The sequence below is a fragment of the Octodon degus genome, unplaced genomic scaffold (genome assembly GCF_000260255.1).
Source record: "Octodon degus isolate 3935 unplaced genomic scaffold, OctDeg1.0 scaffold00119, whole genome shotgun sequence".
NCBI lineage: Eukaryota > Metazoa > Chordata > Mammalia > Rodentia > Octodontidae > Octodon > Octodon degus.
This window is the reverse complement of record NW_004524695.1, coordinates 3,220,744-3,235,243: the sequence shown is the minus strand read 5'-3', so window position 1 is coordinate 3,235,243 and position 14,500 is coordinate 3,220,744. Positions and strand designations below refer to the sequence as shown.

The 14,500-nt window shown below is 36.0% G+C and overlaps 1 protein-coding gene across 1 annotated transcript in view; it reads right to left on the bottom strand.

Moving 5' to 3' along the window:
• Positions 1–190: 190 nt before the first annotated feature.
• The window catches only part of LOC111812275 (doublecortin domain-containing protein 2-like), a 128,626-nt gene continuing 114,316 nt past the window's right edge, over positions 191–14,500 (bottom strand). Inside the window, exons 5-6 of the mRNA XM_023699989.1 lie at positions 8,546–8,827; positions 191–5,732 (exon numbers count right to left, since the gene is read on the bottom strand). Coding sequence (XP_023555757.1) covers positions 5,628–5,732; positions 8,546–8,827 — 387 coding nt within the window. The 3' untranslated portion in view covers positions 191–5,627. The remainder of the gene's footprint in view (positions 5,733–8,545; positions 8,828–14,500) is intronic.

The following is a 14,500-nucleotide window of genomic DNA, read 5'->3' as shown; positions in this document are numbered from 1 at the left end:
GGGTTTAATTTTTATGTCATTTTTGTTACTGTGAAACCAATGAATTTGTTAAATCAGTGGAAAGTTATGTATCATTCATCTTTGAATGGAAGACTGCGTTTGACTGTGAGCGCTTTGCAGAGACTGTATGACAGTTTAATAGACTAAAGTCCCATTGGGGGAATAAAAACTCTTGGAAATCTGCAGGCAAGCTCAATGTTTATTTTCATAAATAAATATAACAAATGTATGCTCCAATTTTCCAACACTTTAAAGAAATGAGTCTTTGCTGGTGGTAGAACATTTCTAATGCCAATTAACCCAGTAATCTGAAGAGATTAACCTGCTTCTTTGCTGAAGTTTGCTTTCTCTTCTTTGGGAATGACAGAGATAAACTGGTCACATTCAGATGAGACCTGCTAATAAACTCTTCATGGTTACATGATTCAGAACATGTGTATTTTGTGCTTAACTGGTTTTGTTTCTCAAATGTGGGAGGGAAAACAAAAACTAAACTCAGTAGAATGAAAGAGATGAGAAAAAAAAAAGAAAGAGATGAGAATCTTACAATATGAAGCAGAGATTTAGTCAAAATCCTTTGTAAAATTTTGACTTTATTCCCATGAACATATATATACAAAATATGTGTAATGTATATATGATCTAGTGTTTGTTTTTAAAGATATTTTATTTATCTTAAAACTTTGGACCTGTCATTCTATGAAAACATTTCATAAAAGAAAATAATGTTTAAATATACCTGAACTTTATCAAATAAACAATATGTGCCTAAAACTTTTTTTAAAATGCATAATAAAGCTTAATTTCTGCTAAATAGAAACAAAAGTGTTTGTAAGGCACTAAATTTCCACAAAAGTCAAATTTTTCTATTGTGCTCATGAAAGCACCATAAATAGTAATAATACATGAAATACTAGCAATATAGCATCATAAACAAACCATAAACCATCCCAGCACAGCTTAATTATGTAAAATGTAGATCTATTTACTCATAGGATACAGTAAACTTATGCATTTTAGAGCATGTACTTATACAGAAGTGAAACCTAAATGTTCATAATTTGATAAAAACACAATTTTCTTTATGAGCAGACACCCTAAATATCACAAATCCTATGAAAACAATAAGCTCAACTTAATCTTCCCTTATAATGTCAATAATCACACAGAATTACTGTACATACTAAAGATTCAAGACACAAGGCAAACAACGAAGCCAAACAGCAAAACAGGCTTTCTCCAACCTTCTAAAATCAACTGCAGTCACTCCCTTTTCCCATATGTCATTACATTTGTAGCAATAACTGAAACACTCAATTAAACTATATGGTTCAAGCTGATGAAACTGCAGAGAATTCATTTAGCGCCATTCACAGATTAAAGCTAAATCACTGTTGGCTTAAGTCAATGGAGTTCCATTAGTTACCTCCTGATTTCATAAATTCTTTATTGTTACCCAGGCATTTCTTAATTCTTTCCTAATCCCCTTTCTCCTCCAGATGTTACGCCTCATCAAAAGCAATATTATGTTTTCCTCATCAACACATAGGGATCCTCTTTCATTCTCCATCTGTCACTCAAACTTCACAGGAAGAACTGTAAAAGTTTCATGTGGGAAGAATAAAATGCAGACCCATCCACACAAGGACTTTTTAAAGCAAAAATCTTGTGACATTCCTAAAAACTCTATTTCATAATGGAGAACTGCATGCACTCATTGCCTCTGAAAAACAAGCTAGCCTTAAAAATATGATTGCAATCCAAGATGTTGCAGTCAGACAAGTAAGCTAAAATGCTCCTGCATGGTTCTAAAAACTAATGGACCAACTCAGTCTATTGGGGGTACCCCTGGCTGCCTAGGACCAAGGGGAGTCCCGGACATATTCAAGTAACTTATAACCACATACATGCACCACCAGTAACTAACCTTTTAACAGGACCTGTGTTAGTATGAAATATTCCATATCTAAAGAATGCAGTTCTGCAAGTGTCAGAAACTGCTGGGAAATCACCTCAGAGAAACAAGGCAGGTATGTCTAAGTTTTCATGAAACTTTAAAAACATTTTGACATCCTTTTCTGAAATATATTTCTTCACCAAAATGCTGATAACTTTCTTATTTTGAGAAAAAAAAAACCTTAAATCTCTTAAAAGTCTTCTAGAGTCAATATTTAAAGCACCATAATATATGTGATTTCTTAGCATTTTGTTTCATGTTTTTATATGTCACTTCTTTCCACCTGATCCCAAAGAGCTGCATTCTATCAATAATTCTGCACCTAAAGAGGCCTTTTTGGTGTTTAAAGAGTGCAAGTGCATCTGCTTAAGTACCGGATATTCATCTATGTATTGTGTTTCCATTCAGCTTGGCAATGGTTCAGACATGATGTTTTCTGTGCAGCAATTCATCTACGTGCTTAACTTTTCTTTTGCTACCTGTTCAGCAAACAAAGTGTGGAGCTAATTCTTTAGGAGAATTGTTTAATAGGAAAAGAAAGCCTTCCTGTTGTTACACAACCTCAATTTCAAATTCTCAAATTATTTTTTCTAAGTATCTCGTCTTTGTGCATAAGCAGGTCATCCAATGAAAATTCTGAGGTGTTCACTTATGAGTTATATGCTGGAAGCATGAGTACTAGGAACTTCACATCAGTGGATCCAGCTTGCCAACTGCATGACAACTGACTGACACCTGGCTGGTCGGAACTGTGCATACAGCATGGCTCATCTTTTCCCACCTGGGCAAGAAAGCTCACCTTCAGAACAAAGCAAGAGGTAGGGAAAGGCCATGCCTTTCATGCATTATCATAGTCCCAAACATCTAAGAAAAAAAACATCTTAATTGAAAAGTCATTCTATGAACACAGAGAAGAGCAAAGAGTAAAGGTTTTCCTTGGTCATAATATCATTCTTTATAACTGGAATTCAATGGTCATTCAGTAGCTGTTCTCATAGAAGCTAAGCCAGCAGCCTGAAGATGACTTTAGTCATAATCTTTTATTTGCTCTGGAAACTTCTAATATTCCAACTTTGCTAACAAGTCAGTTTATTACAAGTGCCTTAAAAATCCAAATAATTTTAATAAAGTAGTTACACAAAACTAAAACTAGGAAACCTACATATACAGATTCACAAAAACTAATGTCCCGAAGCATTATACTGGTTATTACGTGAGAGCAATGTAAGTTTTACATAGCACCATCTCTATATAAAACAATATATGAAGCCTAGCCAAGATCTGCTAGCTCACATAAATGGTTCCCAAACCTATCTGCTAGCCTGCCATAGAGACCACCATTCCTACGGAGAAAACTGCCACATTAGTGGGACGAATTTGTTCTCATCATTTATGCCAAACTTATCTCCAAAGTGATGTCCACAATTTTAATTCTCTGTACATGACTTCTTGTTTGTTTTGATTACCTATGTCATTTATTTATATTGATAGGTTTGAAACTTGTTTTAAGTGGCAAACTCTTTTACTTTCCCTCATGGTAGGTCACCACTTCTTTCCATCAACAAGTATTATAAAAAAATGTACAAACAAAAAGAACACATCCCAATTTAAAATTTTTGATATAATTAGAGTGACCTATTAACTTCTTGAAGTATACCAAAATTCAAAGTTTACTTTCTGTAAAAGTCAATGTTGTACTTCATGAAAATGGCTCATCCGGAGTTCCTTACAACCTAAGATTCATACTGTAATGAAGGAAAAAAGGAGAAATTATGAAAGAGGAAAAGGGAGAGTGAGAAACTCATCAAAGAAAGAAAAAAGGATCACCTGGAGACAGCAAACATTTCTTATATGTACTCACTGACTTTTATAAACTACTTCAAAATCACTAACCACAGACCAGTAGTAGCTCTGGAATTTAATATTAAAAGCTCAGCTGGCCCACTTCTTGCACCCACAGATGGCTGCTTGTGCTGCACGGTGCTTCCGGCTGCCCACTTGAAAACGTAAGGCTGTAGGCAGAAAGCAAAGTAGATTTTCCACCAGAAGTACAGTGCTTCTTTACAGCTGATTTCCTAGATTAATAAATCATTATGCCCTCCAAATACTGTTATATTATAATCTCTATTCATACTTCTTATTTGTGTAAGATATTAAAATAGCTGTTAGGAAAAATACGCCTATTTTCTATAGTATTGTTAAGTGCTTTATCTAACCACCAACTATTTTAATTTCAAAAGCTGGTTAGGAAGCCTAGAGGAGGAAAAGTCTTTTAAATTTATGGTTAATAATCTTATAAAAGCACTAAAAGTTAGAATTTCCGTATAACTTCTACATAATTAAAAATATATTCTTTAATGTGAGAAAAATATATTATTTCTGTATTCAAGGAAGAAAAACACAATATCTACTAATAATCACCAAACTAATACAATACATTTTCCCATATATACTCCACAAAGCAAAAGTAAATTATTAATCAGTCTACAAAGTGGCAAATGGGAACTGGTTTCATTATGATAATTTTTAATTTTTTCCACCAATTTCTACTAGATGACTTTAAATTGTATAAGAAGGAAGCTGCAGCAAAGATTAAATATAAACATCTATGAAAATAAGTGCTGTCATCTTCAGAGGCAAAAATCTCACAAATAACTCTCATAGAAATAAAGCAAGAAGCAAATGAAAATGGGCAGCCATGACTCCTCTTCCTGACCTTTTTCTCTTCCTATTATATTCTCTTTTTCTGGTTAAAAAAAAAACTGGGAAGAATTCAATCTCTGGAATAACCAATATCAATTTTTCTATTACAATAATAAGAGGGAGAAGAAAAGGACATCTAGTAAAATGCTATCGCATCCTCCCTTTAGGCTTCACCTTTTAAAATTATCAGTACAAATAGATTGAATCTATGAAAATCCATAGGATTTCTAAAAGTTGCAAAGCATCCAACTAGTGACGCGACTGGCAGTTCCGTCATCCCTACTTCCTGAGTGCATGCTTGCAGCCGTGAGGTGGAGCTTAGAAGCTCTCTGGGGAGGGCATGACCTTAGTCACTAGCCCTCTGCAGGAGTGCTTCCTCTAGCCAACACGAACACTTTACATTGTCTTCTAGCTTGTGCAAAGTGGATTTGGGCTAAAGAGAAAAGAGGAAAGAAATGTGGGCAAGTTATAGAAACAGTTTGATCTGCTATCTCGAAATTATCTCTGAAACTAAACTGCAATTTGTTCATTCAAGTTTATTGCTTTAAGAAAATAACACATGTTCTATTACCAATTCTTTAAACTTCTGCGCTATCCTAGATAAATGCTTTACAATGAACTGCCATTGAATAATCTTACTTGTAAATTTATAATAAAGTATGCACTAGGAGTGATCCTATTTTTATGCTTAAAAACATAAATGGCTAATTGTCTGCCAGGGCAAGTTCTTTGTCCTTTTTACTTAACTTTTCAACTTTCAAAAACACATACCACAAAAATAAGTCATTCTCCTTTGGTAGTTGCTAAAAGTTATCTAGTCTTTTCTTTGGGCATCTATTTTTAAATTCAACAAGTAATATTGAATTGTGTTGCCATGTTATGCTTCACCATGACTGTGCTTATTATTCAAGTATTACAACCTTTTGTTTTCTTATAATCCACATACTCGCTTTAAAAAAAAAATCATCTAGGCCACAACAGCATAGTCCTTGTTTTGTTCATCGTTTTCATTTTCTTGAGGACTGGTGATTTTTACTTCTGGTCTCTGTGGTCCTTGGGGGTCTAAGTCAGCCTGGAGGGAAACAGCAAAACAAAGATGCTTTAACTCTTTGGGTTACAAGGGTAACAAAACTTACAAAGAAAAAATGACTCAGTGTTCTATTTACTGTTTCTGGCTTCAACTAGAAACAGTCCCTTGGGTGCATTTGGGTTTGCATCTACCTGGTGGACCTACCATCCTCAATCTTTTATTTGTACAGAAGCCTTTTGGGGCCATAATTCACTGTGTTTTCACAGCTCAGGTTCATTTCTTATGCTGCAGGCTTTATTTTTCTCAATTTTTTCTTTATTTCCCTTTGAGCTCTTCTTTCTCAAGCCCCCATTTATACTTTTCCATGGGGCATTTCAGAGATAAAGAAAGAAAAATGCAGCAGCTCCCCTGCCTGCCTCAGTAAACCCTGCCTACTGCTCTCTCTCCTGGTTCTCTCGTGGTAACTGTGGTGAGTGGGACAGACCAGCAAAACACAAAGGCAGCTCTTGTCCCACCGCAGCATTTGTTCTGCCTCTTGCACATTTCATATCTTATTAGAGCTAGTGTCTCACTTATAGTTTGTCTTTCCCCATTATGTTGAAAACCGAAGAAGATGAAATTAGATGGCTCTCAACCTGTGCTCCCCACAATCCTGGACATTGCCCTAGGCCAAAATGGCCAATTGAGAGGACAGGAGTGGCTCCAGCTCCCCCAGGTCCCATAGCCATGATTCCATGACTTATTATCCAAAGAAATGAAAAAATATACATATCTATTGATATCTATCTTCCTGGAGTCACGTCGCATTTTATACTGCCTTGTGTAGCACCTCAAGTGGTGTCTTGACTACCACACAAGTTCACAACCTCAATAAGTGTCAGCTGCTTATGTGTATTTGCCTTGTATTACCTGATGTTTCTATAATAATTTCTCACTTTTCACAAGAACCATCCCATGCAACACAATATTTACAGAATTCTTTTGCAAAACTTAATTATTCATTTATAATTCACACCAATGTGCATGTTCATATATTTGATATGCTCAAAGCGTATCTATACTGATGCACTCAAGGGAACCAAGATAAAATAGATCATCATTGCAAAGAAGAGATGGACCGAGTAAGATTAGATCTGTGTGAGTGATTTTTCTTCCCAGGCATTAGTCTTGGCCTTAAGATCCCAAGCTAGCCACTTACCAGGCACTTGCACCTGTATACATCCAAGAATTCGTATTCTTCCATCTGAACCATTCATTACATACCATAGACACCTGTACCTCAGGATGCCTTCTCAAGACATATAACCTTGATTTTGACTGAGGCCCAGTTCTTATCAAAAGTCTGTTTCTCTTATTGAAACTGTCCTAGCGATTTGATTTGAAACTGTCTCATTGCTATTTATCAATAAAATTATGAAAAAAACTCTGTTTCTCTCCTTTATTCTTAAAATTAATTTCTTTTAATTGGAAAATAATATATATACATCATATGTAATATGATATATATATATATATCTCATATGTAATATGATGTTCTGAAATGTTTGTGTTGGAAGTGGCTGAGTTAAATTAACATAGGCACTGCCTCATGCATTGTCACCTTCCCTAGAGAGGACACAAGATCTCTCAGTGACTTTCAACCATACAACCCATTGTCATTAGCTACTATCACCATGGTGTACTCTAGATCTCCTACTTGGAATTGGGTACCCTTCAACCAACATCTCCCATATCCACATTCCTGGGCCCTGCTAACCAGCAGTCTACTCAGTTTCTCCCAGTTTCAACTTTCTTTGATTCCGCGTGTAAGTGTAATCACGAAGAATTCACTTTCTTGTGTCTGTACTGTTATATCTAGTGTAATGTCCTTCTACTTGTTGTTGAAAATTATGGAATTAATTTAAAAGTTACACTGATGGAAGGCAATAGATTCATTTCTATAAATCTCCTAAGTCATATGTTGAATTACACCAGGCCAATAGGAAAAATCACACAAGGATTTTACTATCTTTTCCCACTTAGTATCTCCTAGACTTGCATCAAAGGCCACTATAACAAAGAGTATAAGTCTACTTTGGAGTGGCTGTATAAATGACAGTGAGGACCGTGTAGAATGCATTACATATGAGGAATTTGTTACAGCATCAAACTGTGATTATGTCACCTTGAGTAAAGACAAAATGAGAGACAATGTTGGGAGATTTCATTTAGATGTAAAGAATCTTTTATACAAGTTGTACAGTGGATTACAAATAACTTTCTGCTGGTTACTAAAACCTGGCCACAAGAGCACTGTGTACTTTTCCATTGTTAAATTTGTTCTTTTCTCTTATAGTTTGCTAAATACAACAGTACCTGCTGTACTGAAGGCTTGATTCAATAAATCCATTTAAAATGGGTTAAACAAACTAGACAATTCTTCTAGAAACCAAAGAAGTCACTGATAATAGAGATAATGTTCTTAACAGCATGTCTGAGGTCTCACTGTTCTTCATTCCCTTTTCTTATTTAATCTTCCATGATTTTAACTTCTTTGTATTGTTGTACCTCTCTCTTTTATTGTACATACTTTCTTTTTTGTGTGTGGTACTAGGGATCGAACTCAGGACCTTGTGCTTGACAGGCAAGCACTTATTCCACTGAGCTATCTCCCCAACCCTTATTGTATATATTCTTAAAGAATTCTGACAAATTTTCAACAATAAAGAAGGAGATGGATGACTGGGTGGGTGAATGACAACATGACAAACGTATAGACTGAAATAAGTAGAAATTGAAATTCATTCCTTCTGTGGCATAAGCAGTTTGGGTTCACACACATATTCTTGCACAAATAGCAAAAGCAATAGACATACCTCATCCTGTCTACTGCCGGCTCCTGGAGACCTGTGCTCCTCGCCCGCTGCTGGCTGAAGCTCACTGTTAGTCTGGCCGAGCTCCTCTCCATTTTCCTCATCAGTTCCTCCATTTGCACGGGCAGGACTGGCCACCTCCTCGCTGTGCTCAGGGAGGTCAGGAGCACCCTTGCCTCCTTCCTCTGCAGCTCCATCATTCCCTCTTGAAGGGTCTTCTTTTTGCTCTGCATCCGTGTCTACTTTCTCTACATCTTCTTCCTCATCAACTATTTCTGCTGGCCTCTGATGGAGCAAAAAAATAATAATAATAATAATAGATAAAAGAATGAAATAGGGCCCAACCACTATAGAAATCAGTGTGCAGAGTTCTCAAAAAACTAGGATTGGAGGTCCCATTCAACCGTGCTATTCCCTTCCTGGATATTTTTCCAGAAGAACTGAAAACATCATACCACAGCGATGTATGTACACCCATGTATATAGCAGCACAGTTTGTCATAGTTAAATCTTGGAACAACCCAAATGGCCATTAATTGAGGAATGGATAAAAGGATGTGGCATTTTTATACCATAGAGTAGTACTCAGCTACAAAAAAGGATAAAGTTTAGGTTTCTATAGATAAATAGATGCAACTAGAGATCATACTCATAAGCAAAATAAATCAGGCCCACATGTGTAAACATCATATTGTTTTCCTAGTGTAAGAACTTGAAAGAGAAAATAAAATCTGAAGGGTTATAATACATAACGTGAAAGGGGAGCAATCTGTTAAAAGGGAAGGAACAACTGGGATGAGAGAAAGGAGATTAAAAAAAAGAACAAAGGAAGAGAAAAAGGAAGATGTATGCATATACACAGGATAGCTTGTATAACTGTACTGCTGATTTCTGCTGGTCTATTGAAGGAAACAGTTATTGTTTAAGTTTTTTTCTACCTCTCCTTTTTAATTTTTTTATAACTTTTTACCAATTCTGCATGTTTATGTCTGGTAATCTGAGCAACTAATATGAAGACAACAATATGCAACATAACAACCATGATTGAATTCCTACAATTTTGTTTAGTGAAATTTTGTACTGTTTCTAATTTTGTTGGGTTTGGGGTTTTTTTCCTACTATTTTTATTCTCTTTGAAAAAATTAAAAAATAATAAATATAATGGAGGATTTTTCCATTGCACATACAGTAGTAATTATATTACAGTTAAGTAAAACTTCCATATACTTACACAGTGCTGCACTTCCACTTACAGAATACCTACCATGTGCCACACTTCCAAGCATTTTCTCACTTATACTTTACAACAGTCCCATGAGATTGGTCATATTCCCGTTCCATACTTGGAGAGCCAAATGCCCAGTCCAAGGTTCCACTGAAGAGCCACAGTTGGAGCTAATCCTATGACTTCAGAACCAGTTTACTGTTTACTCTACTCCCCACAGCAGGAGGAACTGAAACTACAAGGCATTCTGATACTGGGCAGTGCAGTGTCTGTACAGAGAAGAAAACTAAAAAGTCTTTGTGGAGAGCTGGCCACGCCCAGCACCATGGGCACAGCAGCAGCACCTGGATGCAGTGAGTTCAGGTTTTCTGACATGGAATATAGACGGCTTTTCCCATAATGCCTGTGACAGATGACGGCTTGTCATAAATACAAACAATAAGTATTTTATAAACTCAAATTAAGGATTTTACTGTTATTCAGATATATGCAAGTCTACTTTAAAGGAGAAAAGGAGGCCAACTCAGAGAACCAGGACACTGAGGAAAGAAAAACCCAGGTTCAGTTCCTGGCCAGGCACTTACTGGCTGCTACCTAAATTCTGTGAGTTTCAGATTCCCTGTTTATAAATATGAAGGTGATAAAGTTTCCATGGGTATTAAACAAGACAAGCTGTATAAAAAGACAGCTTGTACATATTACCTGGAAAAATGACAGATCCCTAAAAACACTAGAATTTGTTTCCATTAAGTATGAAGTATCCTTTTGTGGAGTTATCATATTTGTTCATTTCCATCAATAAAATAAGTTTTTACTCAAATGTTAGGGTAGAAAGAACACAAGACTTGTTCTATGATGAGGTCCCAGACCTGTCTCCCGGTTTCTGATGCTAAATACTTAATTCTTTCATCTCTGTAAAATGAGGGTTTTGGACACAATTAGTCCTGACATCCCACCCAACTCTGGAAATCAGCTGTCTGTTTATTTAAAAGGATACCTTGTGTACTGGTTGATACATTGCGTTAACTTGAGAAGTTTAAAAGTTTAATTAAGTGACTCAGCAGGGAGCCAGGATTCTTACTATGTCAACATCTTTATCCTGTGCCATAGGATTAGTTAAATGATACCAAAGATGTACTTGAACAATAAAGGAAAAACCAGTTATCCTCAAGGTTCTGAAAAATTCTCCTGTTACATGCCAAAGGCTTAAAATAGACACATGCCTATCACCATGCAAAAATTACAGTCAAAATGGATCAAAGATTTAAATATTAGAACCAATACACTAAATCTCCTGGAAGAGAATATAGGCAGAAACCTTAAGGGCATAAGGGTATGTAAAGAGTTCATGAACGAAAATCAAACTGTATGGGAAATGCTTCAAAGAATCAACAGTTGGGATTTCATCTTTTTCAAAAGTTTCTGCACATCAAAAGAATAAAAAGAAAACCCATGAAGTGAGAGACAACTATAGCAGGCTGTCTTTCAGACAAAGGAATACTATCTAGAACATATAAAGAATTAAAACATATTAGGCCCCCAAAATTGAAAGATCCAATCCAAAAATAGGCATCTGAGATGAATACAGATTTCATAAATGAAGATATACAAATGGCAAATAAATATATTAAAAAATGTTCAACATTATTAGTCATTCAAGAGATGCAAACTAATACAACACTGAGCTATCATTTTATGCCAGAAAGAATGTCTATCATAAAGAAGTCAACCAATAACAAATACTGGAGAGGCTGTGGGGGAAAAGGAACCCCTCTTCACTGTTGGTGGTAGTGTAGGCTGCTACAACCATCAGGGAAATCACTATGGAGATTCCTCAAAAAGCTAGGATTAGAGGTCCCATTCAAGTCTGTTAGTCCCCTCCTAGGCATTTTTTCCAAAAGAACTGAAATCATCATACAACAGCAATATATGTGTACCCATGCTTATAGCAGAGCAATTTGTCATAGCTAAGTCTTGGAAGCAACCCAAATGCCTATCACTGAGGAACAAATAAAAAAGATATGGTATTGTTATACAATGGAGTATTATTCAGCTAAAAAGAAGATAAATTTGAGGCATTTGTAGATAAATGAATGCAAATAGAGACTATATTGGTAAGTGAAATAAGTCAGATCCACATGTGCTAACATTACATTGTCTCACTAGTGTAAGAACCTAAAAAAATACTGACAATCTAAAAGGTACAACAGATACTGTGAATGGGAAAGAAACTGTTTAATGGGAAGGAAATACTGGGGTGAGGAAAGGGACAAATAAAAGAAAGGAAAAATATATTTACATATATATGCAGAATAGTTTGGATAATTGTATTGTCAATTTCTGCTGGTCTTTTGAATGGAGCAGTTAATGCTTAAAAAAAATTAATCTGATTTTGTTCTTCCTCTTTTTATTTCTTGTAACTTGTTTGTCAATGATTTTTTGTTTTGTTTCTTTTTTTCCTTAAACAAATCTTACACATTTGTATCTAGTGATCTAAACAACTAATTTGAAGATAGCCTATGTAATACGGCAACTATTGTTGAATTCTTATTACTTCGTTTAGCAAAACTTTGTATCCTTTCTAATGATGTTTGTTATTTTTCTATTAGTATTTTTGTTCTTTAAAAAAAAAAGTCTTCATGTTATTGTTACTCAGAGGCCCAATATCATATAGTGTAGAGTCTTCATTGTTCCTAAGAATGCTACCCAGTTGACACTCATAGGAATGCTGACTTATTCTTTCACTGCTGGGGCAAAATATCTCATATCCAAAATGGAAAAAGAAAGCTTTGGTTTATCTAACAGTTCAGAGAGGTATCAGTCCCTAGTTGGCTGGCTCTAAGGCAAGGAGGCACAGTAGAGGGGCGTGGCAGAAGAGATACGGTCTATAGCAGGGTAGGCAGGAGGCATTAAGCAAAGAACCTCCATTTTCTTTTATTCCATCCAGGTTACAAATTTATTGATTGGTGCTACCTACACCAAGAGTGGGGGTTTTTTCTTTAGTAAATGTATTTGTTTCCAACCAGAACCATGCTAATCCAACTTGTGGACTGATCAATACCACTCAATCTTAATCCAATATCACACACCGATAACACAGCCACCTCCCAAAATTCCCATCTATGAGCACATCTACATAAAACCCATAAAAAAAATAAAAAGAAACTCAGACCAGAAAGAGGATGGGTCTGCCAGATGGTGCTTAAAGAACAGACAAAAAGATATTAAATATAACTTATTGGCCTTGATGAGGAATATCTAAGTTTTCATATATGGGACCTCAAAGACAAAAGTGAAAAAAATTCCAATTTCTTAAAGACAGAGTCACATTGTCACATGTCCCCACCACAACTTTGTCTCATTCCCTTTCTAAAGAGAACAAATGGGACAAGACAGTGAGAAATACACCTAGTTGATGAGGAAAGGAGAGCTTGAGAAGGGAGGGGACAGACGCTGTCACAATAAAATCAGAATGAAGGAGGATACAGCACACAGAAAAACTGCATTTCTGTACACTAACAACTAACAATTTTTTTTAAATTACAAAATTATTCCATTCACAATAGCATTGCAAGGAATAAAATAATTATAAATTAATGAACTCAGCCAAGATGAAAGACTTATACAATAAAAACCACAAAATACTGCTCAAATATATTTTTCAAAAACATCATTCTATGTTCATGGATTGGAAAACTTAATTTTGTTAAGTTCCATAGTCTGGATGAAACCTATAGGGAAAGAAAAAAAGTAGGCTGCTTCCTGCCTACCCTGCCATGGACTGTTCCCCTTCTGCTATCCACCTTGACTTGCAGCCAGCTGACTACAGACTGAACCCTCTACAGACTGTGAGCCAAAATAAATCTTTCTTCCTTTAACTTGTCCATGTCAGGTATTCTGCTGTAGCAATGAGAAAGCAGCTAAAACAGTTGGACTTTTACTTAACACCGTAATCAAAAATTAACATAAAATGGATGAAACAGTTAAAGAAAGCCTTAAAACTCTAAAACACAGAATCAAACATTCAGGCCACCAGAATGAGTAGTGATTTCTTAATTATGACATTAAAGGCATAATCAACAAAAGCAAAAGAACAAACATATTGCACTTCATAGGAAATTTTAAGATTTTGTGCATCAAAAGCTTAGGAGAAAATATTTGCAAATCACAGATGTATGATAGAGGCTTCAATTCCAGGTTACATATGGAACTCCTAAAATTCAACAGCAGCAATCACAAAATAACTCAAAAATGAGAAGTGGACATAAATTTCTTCAAAGAAGATTTACAAATAGCCAAAAGGCACATGAAAAGATGCGCAAATCAAACTTCAATGAGATACCTCCCTCTCCCCATTATTATGGTTATGATCCCCAAAAGGAGGGGGAAAGTAGCCAAGAAAAATGATAGGAAGGATGTAGGGAAATTGGAACCATGGTGCACTACTGGTGGGAAACAATATGGAAGCTATCCATTTGTGTTTAGCAGCTTTCCAGGAGCCAGGCATTCATCAATGAGTAGTGTCCCTGCCCTCCTAAGGTGGGTGGCTTTGTGTGCTCAGCACAGGCAGAAAGGAAGGGACTGGAGGCATGGAGACATCACACCCTGGTATGGCACAGGACAGAGCAGCAAGAGTATATTAGGAAGGGACACTCAGGGTGTCATCCACCCTCCAAACACAGCGTCCTGTGTCACCTCCATTTTAGGCACCTGCTACAATCCTCATGTTCAAA